The sequence below is a fragment of the Hyperolius riggenbachi genome, chromosome 3 (assembly GCF_040937935.1).
Source record: "Hyperolius riggenbachi isolate aHypRig1 chromosome 3, aHypRig1.pri, whole genome shotgun sequence".
NCBI classification, from domain to species: domain Eukaryota; kingdom Metazoa; phylum Chordata; class Amphibia; order Anura; family Hyperoliidae; genus Hyperolius; species Hyperolius riggenbachi.
This window is the reverse complement of record NC_090648.1, coordinates 200,566,420-200,589,011: the sequence shown is the minus strand read 5'-3', so window position 1 is coordinate 200,589,011 and position 22,592 is coordinate 200,566,420. Positions and strand designations below refer to the sequence as shown.

General features: G+C 43.4%; 1 protein-coding gene across 1 annotated transcript in view; it reads right to left on the bottom strand.

Moving 5' to 3' along the window:
- Window positions 1-17,827, bottom strand: part of LARP6 (La ribonucleoprotein 6, translational regulator) — a 63,052-nt gene extending 45,225 nt beyond the window's left edge. Inside the window, exon 1 of the mRNA XM_068272534.1 lies at window positions 17,339-17,827. Coding sequence (XP_068128635.1) covers window positions 17,339-17,616 — 278 coding nt within the window. The 5' untranslated portion in view covers window positions 17,617-17,827. The remainder of the gene's footprint in view (window positions 1-17,338) is intronic.
- Window positions 17,828-22,592: the final 4,765 nt, after the last annotated feature.

Genomic DNA, 22,592 nt, shown 5'->3' with positions numbered 1-22,592 from the left:
CTGCTTCTGAATGGAGCAGGTCAGCTTTACCTGGGATATCATCTGATTGCGTTTATACATAGTCCCCTTTAACCCTTTAGCAGCCAATTTATTTAGAGGCTTGCAAGTGATCCAGGCTAATTTATTTTAGAACATTTTTTTTCATTATATGTTACATTTTCCTTGCTTCTAAACAGTGCTGCTGTAATGTGTATGTATGGCCACTTGTGTGAGACAATAACAGAGTACTTTTGCTTTCAGTTTCTATATGTTCTGCTAGCAGAGAGACATCAAAGCATCACAAGAATTTACAGCACTGATGTCAAAAACAGTGCACTTATCTCAAACGAAGTCTCTTTTGAACCTGCTAATGGGTTAAAAGAGATATTTTCACCTTTTCTGAGCCACCTAGGCACATTCTAACAGGTGATCGGACATTGTAGCTTTCATTCAAAACTGAAGATGGGAATTCTTATGCAGGGGAGAAGTCTGTGAAAAACTTGAGGGGGTGAAGGGACAAATCCTGCAGTGGTTTTTTTTGTGTACTATTACTTTAAGGACACTTAAATAAATTTGCATTTCTTTTACAAAACTAGGCACATGCGTATTTTGGGGGTGAACATGCTCTTTGTGCTTCATTTATTTTAGTAAATTTGCACTTGTACTGAGGGACAGTGTAGGGTCCATCTAAACCTATTTGTCCCAGCGCAAACTCGTATAGCTTTCTTCTGGTCACGAGCCACAATGGACGTGAATGCATCTGTAATGTGCATGCACGGTAGAACAAAGTGCTTGTCCGCAACCCGATGATGAAGTACCCAGCACTGGATCGGTAGGCTTCACGATGATGTGGGAAGTCTCTGGACTATCCAGAAGCTTTCATTTTTTTTTTCCAACCAAGCTTTATTGAAGCAGGTAAGTAATAAGGATTCATGTTACAGAAGCTTTCAGTTTTTAGGCGATTACCAGAAAGAAATTAACACAATTCTATGATGCAATCAAAAGATATTCCTATTGCGAAAAATAGATGGTGAAACATAGTAATCTAGAAAGGATTACAAACACTTTTCTAAAACTCTAGTATTCAGCAGAACTTCAATTAAAGCCATTACCCAGCTGGAGCAGGTAAGATTTGAAAAGACAACTTTTTTCAATACTGTACTTGCAGGAGTGCTTGCTTTGCCAAAAATACTTAAAGGGCAAAGCAATTCATCCGGAAATGTATAAAACATGCCAGCCCATTCAAAGAACTAATGATCTATAAGCTAAGGTCAGGTGCAAAAATGGGATTTGTACAAGTGTAGCAATTCAGAAACCATGTTATTGAACAGAAATGTTAATACCTCATTTTGTTGATCTTAAATTCTGTTTAATGGACAGAAAAGTTAAATGTGTAACGCTTAAAACATTACGGGTCCCATTATTCCTTGTTGAAAGAAAATACAGTACTCCAAAGAACTTCATACTAATAGTGAACCATAGCGATAAGATTAACCTTGGTCTGGTATTCTATTAAAATAATTCTGCACTATGTGGGAAAATTCTTCGGCCATCTTCTGATCGATCCAACATCTGACTTGATAATTTTATTGAATCGGATGAAATTCGGTGCCGCAAGACGCATGCCGATTCTACCGTTTTGGGCCAAAATAGTTTGAATGTATCGATATAGCATCCTGGGAAATTGTGTGGCAGTATTGGCAGGCAAAATTGCAGTAGAACCCCTAGCCACTGCCCCTTCCAATGTAAATGTGACACCCAGGGCCAATGCATTCAAATCTCACCTGCTCCAGTTGCCACAACTGTCCAGCTTTTCCTGGTCTCCTTTGCTGCTACTCATCAGCCAGACGCATGTGTGTAATGTCATGTGAGATAACATTTGGGGGGCAGTGGCGAGGCTGTGTTACAAAGCCGATTCCTGAGAGATTTCATATTGAAATGAATCAGTAATTAGCCTCTAGTATATGAGCAGCCAATAGAGCTCTTTCTGATCAGATCTGATCAGAGAAAGAGCTGTCTCTTGGTCCACCTGCTCACACATTGCTAGATGTAAAGGCACCTTTATTATCCACCAGCAAGTGGCCCTCCACAGACATCTAATAAACTCTCTGCTCAACCTATGGGTGGTACTTTGTTCTGGGACTGTTTTGTGCTTCCACTGCCTACCACCAGATGGCCCCAGAAATACTTGACCTGGGCAGGGCCCAATGAGATGGAACTGTTTTGGTTGCATCCAAAAAGAGGTTGCTCATTGCCTCCTCTTGTTTATATTGTGCCGTGACTCAGGACACTCCACCTTAATCAACATTTAACGGATGTATTGTTTCAGGTCTGGTCACCTCTGGACCCGCCCCCAGGTCATGCCCCTTTCGCCTAGTAATTCCATGCTCTGGCTTTCCTTTTGGAGAGCGATCAAGCCCCATTTTCAGTCACCAGTTCTTCAGTGCTTTAGGCCTCTGCTTGAATCTGTGCTTGCCTCTGACTGCAATCTTTCTCTCTGACCTGGAATTGTAGTTGTCCTCCCTATTTATTTGTCTGTATATATTTAGTTAATACGTTTAATTACCCATACACGCATCGATTTTCCTGTTTCATTTCTGGCAGATTTGAGCAGTCTGGCCACCCATCAGAGGTCCGATATGAAGGATTTAAAACTCTGGATGTAGTTATAAAACCTCTGGAAGAAGCAGGATTATGACAGATGAAGGGTGACAACAATCATGACAGCATAAGGAAGGGCCTTGGGCAGCTACAAAAAACCCACGTAAGAAGTTCTCTACTAAGGCAATGACGCAGCATTTTATGTTTTAGCTATTACTATGGAATTACAAGCATGCATAGAATGTTGCTGTGTGGTGTTTTTTGCTGAGAATGATGAGGTGTGGCCACACCGAAATCACACACTTTCTGGAAAAGCAGCTGCAGTGAGAGGACAGCGAGGTTGGCTGGAATGCTGCCACAGGATGGAAATGGAAGATGCCACCTTGTGGCAGCATAGGAACCAGTGTTATGACCAAGGCCTTCTATTTGCAGTTCCACAAACTTTTCAGTATTATTAATGGGCTTCCTCAACTTTGCTTGGGCATTTACTTGCTAATAGTGCACAGAGGGCAGAACTAACATCAGATTCTCAAATGATGAATATATACAAACATCTCTCAGATCCTATCTATCAGACAGGGCCACAGGCACATATTTTCACCCTTCTCACAGGGGCCTGTTTATAAAAGGGGTGAACCAGAAGAAAATAATACAAGATCATATATTTGAACATGTTGTGGGCAGCAGTCTCTTGCCTTGTAGCACTGGATACCCATTTCAAGCCGCAGCCAGGGCAATATTTGAATGGAGTTTGTATGTTCTCCCCGTGTCGGAGTGGTATTCCTCTCTGCACTCCGGTTTCCTCCCAAATTCCAAAAAAACATACAGATAAGTGAATTGGTTTCAGTCTAAGTTGGCCCTAGATTGTGGTAGACATTAGAGTTGGGCCGAACGGTTCGCCTGCGAACGGTTCCATGCGAACTTCAGTGGTTCGCATTCGCGTCCCGCAGGCGAAGTTTTGCGGAAGTTCGGTTCGCCCTATAATGCACCATGAGGGTCAACTTTGACCCTCTACATCACAGTCAGCAGGCCCAGTGTAGCCAATTAGGCTACACTAGCCCCTGGAGCCACTCCCCCCCTAATACAAGGCAGGCAGCGGCGGCCATTACGCTCACTCATGTGCCTGCGTTAGTGAGAGTAGGGCGAGCTGCTGCAGACTGTCTCTCATAGGGAAAGATTAGTTAGGCTTAGCTTGTTCCTGGCTGCATACCTGTTCTGTTCAGTACCTGCATACCTGTTCAGTGAACCTGTTCAGTGAACCTGCCACTGCATACCTGTTTTGTGAACCCACCACTGCATACCTATTCTGTGAACCCACCACTGCATACCTGTACTGTGAACTCACCACTGCATACCTGTACTGTGAACTCACCACTGCATACCTGTTCAGTGAACCCACCACTGCATACCTGTTCAGTGAACCCACCACTGCACACCTGTTCAGTGAACCTGCCACTGCATACCTGTTCAGTGAACCCACCACTGCATACCTGTTCAGTGAACCTGCAAATGCATACCTGTTCTGTGAACCCACCACTGCATACCTGTTCTGTGAACCCACCACTGCATACCTGTACTGTGAACTCACCACTGCATACCTGTTCAGTGAACCCACCACTGCATACCTGTTCAGTGAACCCACCACTGCATACCTGTTCAGTGAACCCACCACTGCATACCTGTTCAGTGAACCTGCCACTGCATACCTGTTCAGTGAACCCACCACTGCATACCTGTTCAGTGAACCTGCCACTGCATACCTGTTCTGTGAACCCACCACTGCATACCTGTTCTGTGAACCCACCACTGCATACCTGTTCAGTGAACCTGCCACTGCATACCTGTTCTGTGAACCCGCCACTGTATACCTGTTCTGTTCAGTGAACCCGCCACTGCATACCTGTTCTGTTCAGTGAACCCGCCACTGCATACCTGTTCTCGCCATGGTGCGCACCAGTCCAGCACGGCCATCACTACACAAACAGCTGTTTGCGGTGCGGTACACGGTGAGTTTGGTGAGTCAGTGTGAAGCAGTACCTTAATTACACTACCTGATTGATGTATACACATGCAAGATGTTTTAAAGCACTTTAGGCCTGTCATTTAGCATTCAATGTGATTTCTGCCCTTAAAACGCTGCTTTGTGTCAAATCCAGATTTTTCCCGGGGACTTTTGGCATGTATCCCACTCCTCCACCTGGGGGTCCAGGTGTTAGACCCCTTGAAACATCTTTCCCATCACTTTTGTGGCCTGCATAATTTTTTTTTTCAAAGTTCGCATCCCGATTGAAGTCTATGGCGGTTCGCGAACTTTTACGCGAACCGAACCTTCCGCGGAAGTTCGCGAACCCGGTTTGCGAACCTAAAATCGGAGGTTCGGCCCCACTCTAGTAGACATATGACTATGGTAAGAATTAGACTATGACCCCCTCTGAGGGACAGTTAGTGACAAGACTATATACTCAGTAAAAAGCTCCAGAAGACGTCAGCACTATAAAAATACAAAACAATCTTCATAGCAGGATCGCTACTTTTGAAAGTAGCGGTAATGTTCTTTTTAATTTACTGTCACATTTAAATAAGTGTTGGTCAAATCTCATTCACTGCCTTACGACACATGGGAATTGCCACTTTTGACTTTGAGGTCACCTCTACAATTTGTGTGTGTCTCTGAGGTTTGCATGAAGACTATCCTACTTTTTATCACAATGGAATTCTTTAGGCCATTTTCACAATGGGTAGTTGTGTTGCATTCCCTGGAAAAACAGGAAAGCAACTGAGGAGAAAAGTTGCACTGCAAGTTCTGCCTGTAGAGCGACACATACAGAGCTGGGACAAGGTCCTACAGCACCCAAGGCTGAGACACCAAAGTGCGCCCCTCCATCCCTCCTACCCCAGCTGTCACACACTGATTGCTATTAGACTAAGAGGGCCACAGGGCCCACAACTCCCCAACACCTTAATATCTAGTTATCTGGCTTGCAGTCACTGCTATGTATCCCCTTTTCTTATTTCTCTCTGCTTCATACACAATTAGGAATGACAGCTGAATGAATTGTGCGCCCCTCCTACACTGCGCCCTGAGGCTGGAGCCTCTCCAGCCTATGCCTCGGCCCGGCCCTGGACACATACAGTACATAAAAGGTATGCTTTGCTGCAACAGTCAATGCTTGGAAATCACACATTGTTTGCGCTTTTTCATGTTTTTTGCCTCAATTTGAAATTGCACAGGTTTCTGAATTAAGTACACTGCAATGAAATGCAAAAAATCACGAACAATACTACAAAATAAACCCAGAGCGGCAGAAACGCCCACGAAATTGGCAATGCAAGTTTGCTCACAGCCTTAGCGTTTCTAACCACTTTCCAGAACATTTCAACTAAAAAAATGAAATGAAAATCCTAAGAATGGGTTTGTGTGGTGTAATCCAGCAGTATGTGCACATGTACAACCTTTACTGATTCATTGTTTACTGTTAATTTCCAGCGCTGGATTTACCACACGCACACCGCTGCCAGCTATGACAACCACCACCGAGCATCAAATGAATTAATCACATAGCTCTGCAGCATTCGCTGACTCATGAGCTAATCATGTGCTACTCATCATGCCACTCAAACAAGAACGGCTTCAATTTGTTATTTATAAGCTCAAAATATCTGTTTATCATCCACTTACTTTGAGCTGTCACAAAAAGCTGAGCATTTATTTCCCTGATAACAGGAAATGGTAAAATCAGCATCTACATCGTCTCATGGCCTGAAAATAACATAAACCTGATTGTACATCTGTAGGTTACCACCACAATTCCAAGACTAACAAGGACACCAGATACAAAATTAAGACTAACAGATCAGCCCACTGTTCATAACATGTCAGTTGTAATTTATTTCGGTGACATTAGCCTTCTGTAATTGGAAGCTGTCCTACTTTTACAAGGGCAATTCATTTTAAGCCCTTGAAAAATATTGACATGGACATTAGTAAATGCAGAACATCTTTATTCCTTGCACGGTCTGAAAGCCATGCATTTGTCATGCTAGAGTGATGTGTCAACATAATGCACCCTTTAGAAAAAAAGACGCTCATTTGGGTGCCCGCGCTTTGACTTCATTTGGGTGCCACCCTCAAGCCCAATGTAAATTTTCAGCTCAGTCTTGCCTGGTGCTAGATTTGGGCACCAATGCTTAGCTATTAGCCGAGTGCTGACACTTGATTACAATTAACTGGGTGCCCAAATCAAGCACCTTATAGGTAAAATAAAGGTGCATTTCAGTTAGGGTTGGACTCCTTTTCCACTAATTACCCACCTAAGCCTATCTGGACAAGTATTCTCACTCAGACAGGTGCAGCTAAAGGCAAACTGGACGAGTATTCTAGTCCAGTGTTTAAGTGGCGGTGCACGCGCATGTGAGGGGCCGCGGCATTTAGACCCCAACAGTTTTCTGTTTCGGCGATTGGGGAAGGGAAGCAAGGCTTCCACGAACCAATCGCAGTGTCTGTAATGAATGGAACATGGACATGGCCCCGATAAGAATGAACGTGAATAAAAAAGAAAAAAATACAAATGAAACACTTCCTGGTAAAGCAGGGAGTGTTCTTAGTTGAAAAGTTAAATTACACACCACAGATTTTTTTTTTTAATTAAAAAAAAAATAATATAATTAAATCACTTCCAAAAATATAATGCACAAATAGTTTATTTTGTGCATTATGAATTGTGATATATCCCACACAATATGCATTGGAAAAAAATATGAGCACGAACTAGGGCTTTAATATTAACCCTTCCTAACACCTAACCTTTATCTTACCCTTAACCTTTCCTCCTATTAGAAGCCTAACATTGACCTATCAGCCCTAACAAGTAAAGCTACAAAACTAATAAAATAAATAAAACAGTAATTCCTATCCAGATAATCCAACACACAATACCAGGTTTTGGCTGGAGTTAAAAGAACTTGACTGCCAATGTGATGCTTGGGGGGCAGGTACGCTAGTGTGATGTTACAGATGATATACTTAGCTCTGTGGCTGCCATCAAACAGCCCGCTCAGCTGAAATCATTCTGTTGCTCTGCATTCTGACACACATCCGCTTTCAGCGTGTTACTCTACACTGTGTAACTGATGTAGTCAGGCCCTACAAAGCTCTATGGGAATGTTGCCAACTACCAGCACACTGAAGCAAGAGATTGGATGGATCCTTGTAGGCTGCATACAGGGGGTTTTAATAGGGCAATCTTTTGATAATAGATTAGAAGCAAAGGCTGAGCACATACCCTGTTTCCCCGAAATTAAGACATCCCCCGAAAGTAGGGGCTAGCAGGAATTTCAAGCATGCTCTAAATATAAGCCCTACCCCGAAAGTAAGCCCTAGTGGCAGTAAGGGAAAAAGTATGGCAACTTGTTTTATTAGTGGAGCCATCACTGGGCCAATCACTGCACTCTCTGCTACTCAGTAGTCCCCATAGGCTGAAGCTCGGGTACACAGTGGCATGGAGGTGGGGGAAGAGGATGTAGGGGGAGAGTGGAGGACACGGGACAGCGCAGCATGGAGCAGGGGGTAAGAGGAGGACACTGAGGACACCAGGAGGACATACGAGACAGCAGAGGACACAGAGAACATAGATGGACACAGGAGGGCAGTGGATAGAGGAGGACACTGATACCGAGGAGGACATCAGGAGGACACTAAAGGTACAAAGGGGACACAGGGACACACAGGAGGTGGATCCAGCAGAGGAAGAGGCGGAACAGTGGAGAAGGCAGGAGGACCACAGCACAGGAACTTCTGTGCTCATAGAAACAGAAGACTTCCCCTGAAAATAAGCCCTAGCACAGCTTTTGGAGCAAAAAATAATATAAGACACGGTCTTATTTTCGGGGAAACACGGTTAGCTTAAAAAAAACAGCCCGATACAGTTTATGATCAGAATTCCCTAACTGGTATCCCGATTGGGGTATATGTATGGATGCAATACAATGTACAGTACATCCCAGTTAACATTTCTAGCAGAAATCAAATTGGTTCCTATTGAAACTACCACTATGCCTTCTTTTGTATTGCCCAATACAGAACAAAACTACTGCTCTGCCACTGACCCTAATGGTAAACTATCTTTCATTTATGTCCCAGTTACTTTGCAAAGTTATGGTTAAGCCCCTTGAATAACCAATTTAGTTTAATCATCACTGATCATCACTGAAGATTATTAACATAGTAACCAGTCTGATACTAAAACCCAGTAAACACTTTCAATTATGATTGGCCAATTACTGACCAGTTTTACCACCTCCTTGTAGTATGAGTATACCTACACAATCGTAGTATTCATTATCTGCTGACCCTCATACTACATGAAAGTGGTAAAATTGGTCAGCGTTTGGCCAATCATAATTAAAAGTGTGCACCAGGCTTTACACCTGGTACATACTTTCAATTTTTATTGACCGATGATTGGCCAATTTTAACACCTCCATATAGTAGGAGGGTCAACAGATTTAAAAAATTATCAACAGATTGTGTACGTATACTGTCATACTACATGGAGACATGGAGGTGGTAAAATTAGTCAGTCGTTGGCCTGACCTCAATCAAAATTAAATGGGTGTACCAGGCTTCAGAGTGCATACACACATCCAATTTTGATTGGCCATTTCCATGTAGTATGAAAGCTTACCTACACACCCTGTTCATAGTATTCAAAATTTGTTGGCTCTCAAACCAACCATTGGCCAATTAAAATTGGATGTGTGTATGCACCCTAAAACATAAGATGTAGCCCAGCTTGCATCTTGTATTTTGCATTCACATGTAACAACCTAAAGCTCCATTGACCGATGGTGGTCTTTGCATGCCCTCCCATCTTCCCTGTGCCTTGAATGACTTTGCCTGATCTGTTTACAGGAAACTGAAATATGGTTGCTTTAGACTAGTTATAACAAGTATAAGGCTCGGTTCACACTACAGGTATTCAGTGGCATGAGCGGTGACAGCACATACTCTGACAACGTCCACGGAACAGATCACCCACGGAACATCAGAACTGTCTGTTGCATTATTTATGGAGCAGAGTGGTCTGTACACACAGATAGACACCCAGTATAACAAGTTAGAACTCTTTACTGAATAAAAATATGCAGAGATATATCATACACCACCATCTGGTAATGCAGCTTACTTAGAACAGAGAGGAACACAGAGTGAATACAGGAAATCACAATACCATAGAGTACTGAGGACATAGAGGAACACAGGGTGAATACAGGTAATCACAATACCATAGAGATCATTCTTCACATCATTCTACAGACAGTGACATCTTGTGGTTGCTTTACTATACTGCAGTTTAAAGTAATCCCAATCCTTAATACTACCAATAATACCTCAGATTTCTGTCCAGTGTTTGGAAAAAAAACATGCAAGCCAGGGCTTTACGTTGTCACTGCAACAGACACTGGACACAATGGAATTGTCATCTCAGGTCTGAATAGATCATATGTTACAATTTCTCAATATGTCCGATGTGCTTCTTTCCATGAATCAGAATGTTTCTATGGCATAAGTATGTTCAACTAAATAAGGCAAGAAATATAAAGAACTGACTGGCAAATAACAATATAACTAGGCACTGCATAAACAATATTTAAAGTTTTGCCTTTTAAAATAAAACTATGTAAAATATTGTTAACAGAAGTGTTGACTGGCTCTCGATCATTTGCTTGCAGCAGCGTAGAGGGATGTTAAGAAAACATAGGTACACTGGAAAAGAGTGGGATCTAAATTATCAAATAAATATAAATCCACAAGTGATGCCTTACTAGGAAAAACCAGCTGCACACACGTGAACCATAATGTATGCAAGCACAGCCAATGATGAGAAATAGGAAACTCCCTGTGTAATTCCCTCTACCACTACTCTCCTGGCAATGGCTGCATGCTGCTGCTGTACTTTATTATGACCTGCAGGGTTGCTTTTGTCATTTTCTGGAAACAAATTGATCAAGGATCCCTGCAAGACATAATAATCATATTGAAAAAGAAGCACAACAACAGCCTCTTCCTAAGATTTAGTAACCCCTATAGGGAACCTTAACAGAGAGTGAAGTGGATGTTTCCTTTTAAACAATGCCAGTTGCTTGGCAGTCCTGCTGATCTCTTTGGCTGCAGTAGTAGCTGAGTCACACACATGAAACAAGCATGCAGCTAATCCAGTCTGACTTCAGTCAGAGAACCTGATCTGCATGCTTGTTCAGGGGCTGTGGCTAAAAGTATTAGAAACACAGGATCAACAGTAGAGTCAGACAACTGGTATTATTTGAAAAGGAAAAATCCATATCCTTCTCAGTTTAGGTTCCCTGTAACAGGCACTGGCCAGAAAGACAGCATGGACCTCATCTCCTGAACAATACCAGCTCAAATGCTTCTTAACACTGAGAGGTACCAATTGCAAAGAGCCTTCTGTTAAAGAGAACCTGTACTGAGTAAAAATATTTAAAATAAACACATGAGGTAACTTCAAATGAACATTACATAGTTACCTTGCCATCAGTTCCTCTCAGAATCTCACAATTTTCTTCTGACAATAATCACTTCCAGTTCTGACAACTTTTTGTCGGATCTGAAATATATCAGTTACTGTCAATAAAATATCAGTTGCTGTCAGTTACAGCTGAGAGAAAAACTGATGTACCAGGTAATGTCCATGTTTCCCTATGGCTCAAGTGGGCGATGTTACAGTTCAACAGTGTGCTGACCAGAAAGCTGTTATGGGGTAATGGCCATTTTCGAAATGGAGGACGGAAAATTCCCTTGATCACAGTGAACAAACAGGACGCGGGAGAGGAGAAAGACACTGAGGAGTAGACTACATGGAAGGTAAGTATGACTTGTGTATGCTTATTTTGACTTTTAATTTTCAGTTCAGATTTTCTTTAAGGCTGCTTACACACAGCCTGTAACGCTCCCCCAACGCACAGCAATGTAACACAAGTGGGCTGTTCACACTGTCCACGTTGCGTTACATGTAACGCTGCACGTTCTTCCGAAAGTGCAGCATACTATAGCGTTACAGCGGCTTAAGCCGCGTTAGACTGTTTGCACATGCTCAGTCATGTTGGGGATGAGCGGAGAGCGGCCAGGCACATGGCTAATTAATATTCACTGCACGTTGTGACGTGCAGTGTTTACTTCCTGGTGCAGCCGCTCTGTGCGGCGATTGGCCGGCGGGACCACGTGATGCCGCATGCGTCCAAGAGTACACATCACGGCATCACGGACGCCAGAGTGAGCTGCACAACGCGGCTCACTCTGACGTCCACATCGAAGAGCACCAGGCCTTGCGTTAGGTGCACGTTATGCGACCTTAACGTAGCACCTAACGCAACGTCTTGGTGTGCAAGTAGCCTAAATGTTAAACACCAGCAGTTCTTTGGAATGTTTGGACTATGTATGGACTAACCATGGCCACCCCACTTCACAAAGAAATTATGGGCTTGATTCTGACCCAACACCGATTTATAAAAATAAAAAATAAATGCGCTATTTAAACCAGTTTAATAATTATAATAGTATTTTTATAGCGCTTTTCTCTCTGGGAACTCAAAATGCTGTGACTCTGCATTCTGTCGTCTCAAAGGACCAGAAAAAGAGGTCCGTTTAAGTATACCTGAGGTGATAAAAAAAAAAAAAGTTTTAAACATACTTGGGGCTTCCTTCAGCCCCCTTCAGGATGATCGGTCCTCGTTGTCCTCCTCCACCACCCGGATCCTCCGCTATATGGCCCAGTAATTTTGCAAGTTGGCAAAGTCCAGCCACGCGTGCTCCCCGTCACGCTCCTGCGGCTGGGAGCATTCTGCACCCGCCGCAGTAGTACGACTGGAGAGCAATGGGGTGGGCGTGTGGCCGAGCAGTGCATGGGCAGAAGTTACCAGGCCGCCTAGCGGAGGATCCAGGTGGCGGAGGAGGACAGCAAAGGACCGATCATAGTATGTATAAAACTTTTTTTTTCACTCATCTCGGGTTCTCTTTAAAGCTGTCCAGCGATGGATCCTCTCGCACTGATAGTGAAAGTGAGTTCCACAGAGTGAGGCCTTGTTCACATTGCGTTCCATTCACGTGGCTGTTAGTGTTGGGCAGTTTTCGACATGTCTTTTTTTTTCGATTCCCGGCGCTTGGGTGGGCGATTCGTTTTTGTGCTAAGCAGTTTTCTAAGCGTTTTTCCTGAGCATTGTTGTAATTCACTCCCTGACGCAAGTCAGAAAGTGAACTCTTTGACCCGGAAAAGAATAAATACAATGTATTTATTCTTAAAAATGTGAACGCAATCGCTGCACAAAGCGATTTTTTGAGCATTTGCGTTTTTCCTATACCTTCCATTGAGGCAGAATCGCATCAAAAATGGTCGCATGGATCATTTTTGAGGCGATTCTGCTTCTCTGAGCGGATCAGAAACAAACCGCTCTGATGTGAACTCTGTCACAGAGAATAATTGCACAAGCGTTTTTAGGGTGATTATGAAAATCGCCCGCATTTGAAAAAAAGGCAAAAACGCCCTTAGTGTGAACGAGCCCTTAGGGCTGCATAGGAAAATGCTCGAACACCAAATATTTCAAGCGGATCCAGGAAATAACCAAATTTGTCCTATTTGCAGAACAGAGTGTGCGTGGAGGAGCGTGAGAAATAAAAACACCTGGATTTAAAACCCATGTGCTGCTTTTTTCCTGTATACTTCTTGTGTCCTTCTTCTGGCTTGCTTGGGGAACATTGCTTTGCTTTCCATAGTCAACTCAACCCCAGCCACACACTGATTGAATTTCTCAGTGAGGCTTTATCTAGACCAATGGAAATCGGCAACAGAAAGTTGACGACACTGGATTTTTTAAATTTATTTCAGGCCTCTTTCCCACCAGGACGTTGCGTTTTAGGGGACGTTATGGTCGCATAACTTGCCCCTAACGCAACGCCTGGTGGTGTTGGAGGTGGACGCCAGAGTTAGCCGCGTTGTGCAGCTGTTGGTGCACCTTTTTTGTCTCATACCTTGCGGGGACCACGTGATCGGAACACTCCGCATCACGTGGTCCCGCCAGCCAATCAGCGGCCGCTCCAGGAAGAAAACACAGCAGAAGTGATGGGAAGTCCGGCTCTTTTCAATGAATCGATTAATTGAAAAGAGCCGGACTTCCTATCTCTACTGTTCAGAATTGATTCAGAGCAGCAGGACTGAACCTAGTGATGGGAAGTCCGGCTCTTTTCAATGAATTGATTCTGAACAGTAGAGATAGGAAATCCGTCTCTTTTCAATAAATCGATTCAATGAATCGAGCCAAACTTCCATCACTACACGGCAGTGCAGTGAATATTAATTAGCCATGTGGCTAACAATAGCGGACTCTCCTCTCCTCCTCTCCTGCTCAAAAGAAAAAAAAAAGAAAATAAAAAAAAATAAAAACAAAAAACACAATACTGAGCATGTGCAAACAGTCTAACGTAGAACGCACGGCATGCTGCACTTTTAAATAACGTGCAGCGTTACGCTGTAATGCAACGTGGGCGCTGTGAACAGCCCATTGATTTTTCATTACTGTGAGATGGGCTGCGTTACAGGCTGCACTAACGTGCGCCTGTAACTTCTTACAGTGAAAGCAGCCTTAAACCCCAGGTTCCTGATTCAATCACCTCAATCAATGCACATCAATGGATACATGCGAGTTTTAGGGTAGGAACACACTAGGCAGAATCGCACATAGTGGAAAACGCATATGCAATTCTACCTAGTGTGTTCCTACCCTTAATATTATGTTGCACAATTGGGCTAGAAAAAATTAAAAAAAAAAGTAAAATGCTGTTTACTCATGTCCAATTTTGATTGGCCAATTTTACCACTTCCATGTAGTGTGAGAGACTATCTACATAATCATTTCCCTGTATTTCAAATCTCCCCTCCTTCCCTTCGCAATGCAACAAAACGCAATCTCATCTCAACTTTGGCTAAAGGAGTTGTCTGTATGACCTGAGCTCGGAACTGTCATCCCAAGGATTGAGTTACAATCTTTATGTGTGACAGTTACTACCCATGTGTACATAGCCTAACATTCAGGGTGGGGAATTAAATGTGAAAGCCAGATAGGTGAAAAAATGAGTTATTAACATTATTACTGTTACTACATGGATATATTTCTGACATTTCCCTCAGCACTTTGCAGAGAAGGCTGGACAAGTCAAGTCACCAACTGTTCCATGAACACCTTGACACGAAGCCACCTTCCAAGCAGTGTTAGGCCCGGTTCACATTGGCGGTCGCCGTCCGGAATCGCCGTGCCGGAGCCGACCGCATGCGGACTCCGGCGTAAGACCCAACATGCGCTATTTTTTGGTCCGGCTCCTCCGGCTGACGTATCCGGAGCGGAGCCGGACTGTTGCATCCGGCCAATAGAAACCAATGGGAAACGGAGAGCGCACAACACACTGGCTATAAAAACCGGACGTTCTACCCCACTTCCTATGCGTATTGTAGCGGCGGTTTTGGATGGGGACGCATGGGCAAGCATTTTGGAGTGGAGCAGCAGTGACTTTAAACGTGCTGGAGATGTTGGCAGTATGTCGGAGGTGGAGGTGAGTGCTAAACAGCGGAGGGCCTGATTCCACATGTCCACCTTCTGCTGACCTCCCAGACCCCAACATTTTTATTTTATTTCTACTGTCTTTTGCCAAACGGATCCGGATCGCATCCTGATGAACACCTGATGCAACCTGACCGGATCCGGATCGGATCAGAACCGCGCAATTCCGATCCGGATCCGGTCAGGTCATCCGGTCCGTTTGGCAGAGAACCGCAAGTGTGAACGGGGCCTTACTGTCAGTGTCGGGGATCCTCCTCTTCACTTGGTCCCCTACCACCTGACAAGACTTCCACCTGCCATTCCCCTGCCACAGTATCCAACAGGTCACCAGCTGTATGGAGTGAAATAACTGTAAATGGAAATCTTGCCAGGTGAAGAGCAGGACGCCTATGCTTGACCACAGCCTTGTTGCCAACTGGAAAGGGGCATTTCTGGCCATTTTGTGACACAAAGTATATAAAGGATTGTATTAATTACTGAATGATATAGGGAAAGCAAAATGCCAAATCTTCCTAAATAGTGATCCTGTAACAATTATTAAAGTGAACCCGAGGTGAGAGTTAAATAGAGGCTGATATAATAATTTCCTTTTAAGCAATACCAGTTACCTGGATGCCATGCTGAGCCTCTGCCTCTAATACTTTAAGCCATAGACCATGAACAAGCATGCAGCAGATCTGGTATTTCTGAAAGTATTGTCAGATCTGACAAGATTAGTTGCATGTTTGTGTCTGGTGTACTTCAGACACTACTGAGGCCTACTACATCAGCAGTGCTGCCAGGAAACTGGAAACAAATATGGCAGCCTCCATATCACTCTTACCTCGGGCTCACTTTAATGGTACATGCCAGCCATTATGCTGGTTGTCACCAAGGCTCAGATATGAGAGACCGGGTTCCATCTACACTACAGTTGTAGCTCCTTTAAATAAAAAAATAAATAAAAACGAAAGGTGCTAATACAGTCCATACCTGTAAGACATTATGTAGCACCTGAGGATTATGGTAAACATTACCAGATAACTTGGAATTCACCAGTACCACACATGCCATAGCAATACACACTTGTGACGTGTGGATGACGGACAGCTGAAAATACTTGTCATTCCTCCTTGCTTTGTAGCTGACAAGAATACAGAGGTCTTCCAAGGGCAAACAGATACCCTTGTGAATACACCTCTATGCAATATGCAACATTCTCCGTCATAGCAGGAATGACCCCTGTGCCATGGGTAGGACCACAGCATCGGTGCCTCCGGTGTCATGGCACTGTCAGATGCTCCCTGCGTCACTGCTGGAGGGAACACAGACAAGTGACAGACGCTTCTGCCTCTCACACACTGTCATTGTGCCTGACTCACAGGAGCACAGGATCCATTGCAGATCCCACAACATCACAGCGAGCGCCTTCTCTTGGCTCCAGTCCATTATTTATTTCAGGCACAGCGTAATTGGCTGCAGATAGAACACAGTAGCAGGAAATGTCATTCTCCTATACCATGAAGCATTTTCCTATCGGAGTACATACAGAAGAGAATTCCTCCATAGGAAACTGGCCAGTCTGATGCAACCCTGTGGCTGGGCTGTTGCTGCTACATCCTGTACACATAGTAACATTATAGCTTTCACACAATCCACGTGTAACCTTTCACACAATGCATAAATAAATAACAGCAATGAGTACAGGGTGCAGATTGCTGTGCTGTACAGGCAGAAGTCTGGTCGCAGCACAATGCCAGCCTACACAGGATGGCACCACTATGATATATGTATACGTTATATGTTGTGTGGCAAACATTAAGCTGGCTCCTAACTCTCCAATTTATAGCAAAGAATTGGTCAAACGATCAAATAAATGCTATTGGAAATAAAATGTCGTAATACATTGATTGACACCATCAATGAACCAACCTGTACTTTCTAAGCATCACAACCGATTAGAAAAAACGTTTTCCGATCTACAAAACTGCCATGGAATGATCATTTTTAGAATCGGTTGCAGTCGATTTTGAACACCAATGGAATTTATTTTCTGGCAATCCGATCGTAATTACCTGAACCATTTTTCACTAAAAATTGGAGCGTTAGTGGCCACCTTCAGGCCACCTGTGGTCAGAAATACATTGCTTATTACCTGTACTTGTCATTGCGGCTGTAGTCATCCTCGCTGCAGCTCCCTCCTTCCATCCCACCACCTCTCATATCCACACCGTCCAACTCATCGTCCTCCACTGCCTCTATGGCTACCCTGATCTGTACCTGTGTGCCCAAGTCCCATCCGCTGCCCCCTGGCACAAGCTCCGAGTCCAGGCTACTTTCTGTGGCTGATGCTGGAGGGTCCGCTGATTCCATGCTGGAAGAAGGGAGGCCAGACACTAGCAGTGTCTCTGTGCTTTGGCCAGGCAGTGACATGGCAGGAGCTCAGCTCTTGCCCAGATAAGGAGCAGCCCAGGTGTCACTGCAAGCCTGCCAGACCCTTCCGAGGAGCGGGCGCTGGCACTGCCTGTTCTAGCCCTTCCTGCTGCTGCTACTGCTGAGAAGACAGCTCTCCTCCGGTCACCTCCTTCTTCCAAGCATAGAGCATGGGACCTCCTCCTCTCCCATTTACCACCACCGCCAGCCCTCCTCTCAGCAGCCAGAATCAAGGCGTGAACAATACACATCCATTTACATTCTGCTCATTGCGCGATGGATATACAGTAGTCTAAATGAGTTTATTGCGCCATCTGCTGGAAAATAGCTAGAACACCTTTTTTTTTTTTTTACTTACCGATGGCATTGGCTTGCCAGACTTCAGGTCGAATTCGTGGTTTGCATGTTTTCACTGGGAAAATGTGCATGTTTTCCACGTTTTCGCCACCATGGCAGAGGCATTCAGCAAACTGAACACCGTGAGAAAGCAAGTGGACATATTTGAGGGCAGAGAAAATGTCTCCTGACCTGAAATGAGAGGATTATGGAGGCTACCATATTTAACAATGCAAGTCCCATGACTGTTCAGTTGATCCCCTGTGCCTGATAATTCATTTAGCTATAGACCCTGAACTAGCATGCCTATCACATATTTGACTAAAGTTTGACTATATTTGCCACATGCTTGTTTCAGGTGCATGATTTCAACACTACTGAAGAATGAAAGATCAGCAATATTGTTTAAATATGGCAGGCTGGCAGCTTCCATATTCCTCTCACTTAAAGTGTCCTTTAAAGGATACCCCAACTGAAACGTGACATAATGAGATAGACATGCGTATGTACAGTGCCTAGCACACAGATAACTATGCCGTGTTCCTTTTTTTCTTTCTCTGCCTGAAAGAGTTAAATATCAGGTATGTAAGTGGCTGACTCAGTCCTGACTCAGACAGGAAGTAACTACAGTGTGACCCTCACTGATAAGAAATTCCCCTTTTTTACCCCTTTCTTGCTCTCAGAAGCCATTTTCTGCTAGGAAAGTGTTTTATAGTTGGAATTTCTTATCAGTGAGGGTCACACTGTAGTCACTTCCTGTCTGAGTCAGGACTGAGTCAGCCACTTGCATACCTTATATTTAACTCTTTCAGGCAGAAAAATAAAAAAAGGAATACAGCATAGTTATCTATGTGCTAGGCACTGTACATACACATGTCTATCTCATTCTGTCACGTTTCAGTTGGGGTATCCTTTAAGGGTCTTCTGGGACCCCTGGCCCTTTTTCAGTCCACCTACTTGACCTCTTTATAAGCTCACATGTCATGTAAAGAGTGCTTGAGGGGGCCCCATGTAAAACCTGCACTGGAGCCCCAAACTCCTTAGCTATGCCACTGCTTATTCATATAGCTCTGTATATCAAGCCAAACAAGTGGAACATTAGCAGAAAAAAGATAATGGTATTCTGCTAAACAGGGACTATCTCTCCAAGTTGTCCTCCTCTGCCATGTCTAACCCTAGTCAAAACCACTTTCTTGCTATTACCTCTCATTAGCCCTAACCATAGCCTATGGCCTAACCCTAACATTTTCCCTGCCTGGTGCATATCTTTAACTGTGTGTTAACTATCTGCTAGTCTAACATTAAAAGATGAATCCTATAAAACAGTGGCTTCAGACTGTATTTGGATGGGATCATGGGAATCCTCTTCTTCATGTTTAATTACAGAGCAAGCCCCCAGGATACAAGCAAGGCTGCCACCAAAGCCAATTGTGATCAGTCTGCACAATCACTGAGGTTGAGATACCGTTCTTATGAAAGCAAAGGAGACAGGTCCTCTACATGTGAACAATGCATCTTTATTAGGGGATGTTCAGTGAGATGCTAACAATTCTGAGTTGATGTACAGTAGATTCTACACTAATTTTATACAAATTATTGCCGCTTCAAATTGGACTAATCAGTTGCAACTATTGTTACATTTCCAAACCACATATATTTGCATAAAATTAGCATAGCATTTACATTAACTCTGAATTATTAGTATCTCATTGACCATCCCTAATCTGTATCCTTACATTCAGACTTCACACCACTTTTCACAAACAGATTATCAGGGGGCTCTGTATGGCTAATATTGTGGTGAAACCCCTCTCACAGTGGGATTTCAGGACCATGGTCCTGGCAGTTTCCTGTCTGTGAACCATATTGTATTGTGGGAAATAACATCTGTTTACAGCTGGGTCCAACTGCCAAAAAAACAAGCAGCATCTCCTTCCACTGACATCACCTGCCAGCAGTAAAAATGTCACCATGTGGTAAATGTCAGAATGTAAATCAGCGTGAGGAAAGATTTTACAATGGAAAAACACGGTCTAAATCATTTATACATAATTATTGTAAAAATGAAGCACTTTTTAATGACATTATTTTCATTGGCGTTCCTCTTTAATTAGAGCTCCTTCTTTTTATTTTTTTGAATAATATACAGTTCCTGTAACTGAGCCCTGATCAGTTAGGATCATTAGAAAAAAAAGGGAGAATCAAAAAAGATGCATTTGGGCGTTTTCACTTCCAGCCTTCATGATCCTCCCCACAATATAATCTAAATTCTGATATTATTGTTCCCCGGCTTCTCAATACTTTTCATACAGTTTTTGTAAAGGAGTTCCTGTCGGGTTCAACAAGACAGGCCATTGTGGGGAAGAAAATAAAGGGTCTTACATTATGTGACTTGAACATGCCAATTTCTCTTCTTAAAGGACCACTGGTATGAAAACATGTAAAATTTAAAATGCATACTGTACACTTCTCCCAGATTGAAATGCACTACAAATTACTTTTTTCCTGTGTTGCTGTCACTCATTGTAGTAAGTAGTAAAAGGCTAACAGATCTGACAGGTTTTGGACTAGTCCATCTCCTCATGTGAAATTCTCATTATTTCTTCTATTTTATTTTTTTTTTGTACAAAACTTCTCCCTGGAGAGGATCTGTATTAAGATGCTGGGCGGCTTCTCTATTCACACTGTTTTCGCAGTTTGACTCACGATACATGCTGCCGGTAGTTACAGTTATATTCCTTTGCGTACTCTGAGCACAGCACTATTAGCAAACCTTTGTGCATCAGGCCCTATGGGGTTGATGCACAAACCTAGCGGTAATATTGCTCTGTAAAGACAGCACACAGCTATATTAGTGTTACTACTAATGAAAGTCATGTTTAGGAGAACTCACGGAGAAGCATGTGATTTGTTTGATCAGCTGATAGATTTACAAAGCTCTGATTTGCTGTGATCACATCCTGCTTCAGCACATGATCATGACTAGCAAATCATTATTACATATCTTTCACCTGACCAAACTCATCACATGCATCTCAATGAGTTCTCCTAGACATGACCATCACTAGTAACTACTGTCAGCAGGTTACTGTGAGTTACACTATTAGCACAACCTACAGTACTTGAGTACTACGAGCATTGCTTTGGTAACGTGCGTAAGTAATGCTGACACCATAGCGGCACTCCCGTTAATTTAGTACCATGGGTTGTGTTTAATAGCGCAACTCATGGTAACCTTCTGCTGGTAGTAACGCAATATTGCCATGCACAGTCTGCTCACAGTAAAATTGATGCAGCTTTGTGCTTCAATTCCTATGTAACTGCCGTTCAGTAACTGCTTTTGTAAATAATTAAAAAAAAAAACCTGAGAATTCCCCATGAAGAGATCGACTTGTCCAAAACTTGTCAGTGTCATATTTCCACTATCTACTTTCAGTGACAGTAACGTAGGAAAAAAGCTAATTTTTTTATTAATTTAGCATTTTACTCTAAGAGAAATCTACATTTTGAATGCATGTATTTGAAATGTACAATTTTTTTGTTATTGTTCCTTTAACGGGACATTAAAATGCTCACCATAATTTTAGCTAAATGGCTTAGTAAAGTTATTGTGTCCAATACTGTGCATTATCCTGTTGGTCCTGATCCTCAGTCTAGAGGTGTGGAGGAGGTCCAGTGATGGCGGCAGGGATGACCTGATGATCCTCTACATGACATTGATGACCCTTTGAAGCTTGTAACTGTCGCTTATGGATGCGCCAGCATACCAGAGGATGACAGAGGAGCAGAGCATTGATTAATGGTGGCAGAATAGAAGCTGGCCAGTTGCTCCTATTTATTTATTTATTGTATTTATAAAGTGCCAACATATTACGCAGCGCTGTACATTAAGGTTACAGACAATGTTTAGGCGTGACATACAGCCATATGACAATACAGGAATACAAGAAAAAACAGATTACGCAGCACAGTATGGGCTTGATTCACTAAACCGTGATAACTCATATCATGGCCGTGTTTGCGCACAATTGCAAATTTCTGCGTGAAACGGTTGCGTTTTTGTGCGAAAAAAGTCCTGATCCAGTGACTAAGCATTACCTAGTACTCATTGGGCTTGATTCACTAAACCGTGATAACTCATATCATGGCGGTATTTGCACACATTTTCGCATTTGCGCGCGAATACCGCCGTGATATGAGTTATCACGGTTTAGTGAATCAAGCCCAATGAGTACTAGGTAATGCTTAGTCACTGGATGGGAGCATGGAGATTAGGCAAGTCGAGTTCGCTTAAAGGGATACTGTAGGGGGGGGTCGGGGGAAAGTGAGTTGAAGTTACCCAGGGCTTCTAATGGTCCCCCACAGACATCCTGTGCCCACGCAGCCACTCACCGATGCTCCGGCCCTGCCTCCGGTCAACTTCTGGAATTTCAGACTTTAAAGTCTGAAAACCACTGTGCCTGCATCGGTGAGTGGCTGCATGGGCACAGGATGTCTGTGGGGGACCATTAGAAGCCCCGGGTAACTTCAACTCATTTTCCCCCGACCCCCCTACAGTATCCCTTTAAGAGTTCATTCATATCTATAGGAAGGGTGTACGGTAATGGAGGTGCGTGAACAGGTAGGAGACATAAGGAGGA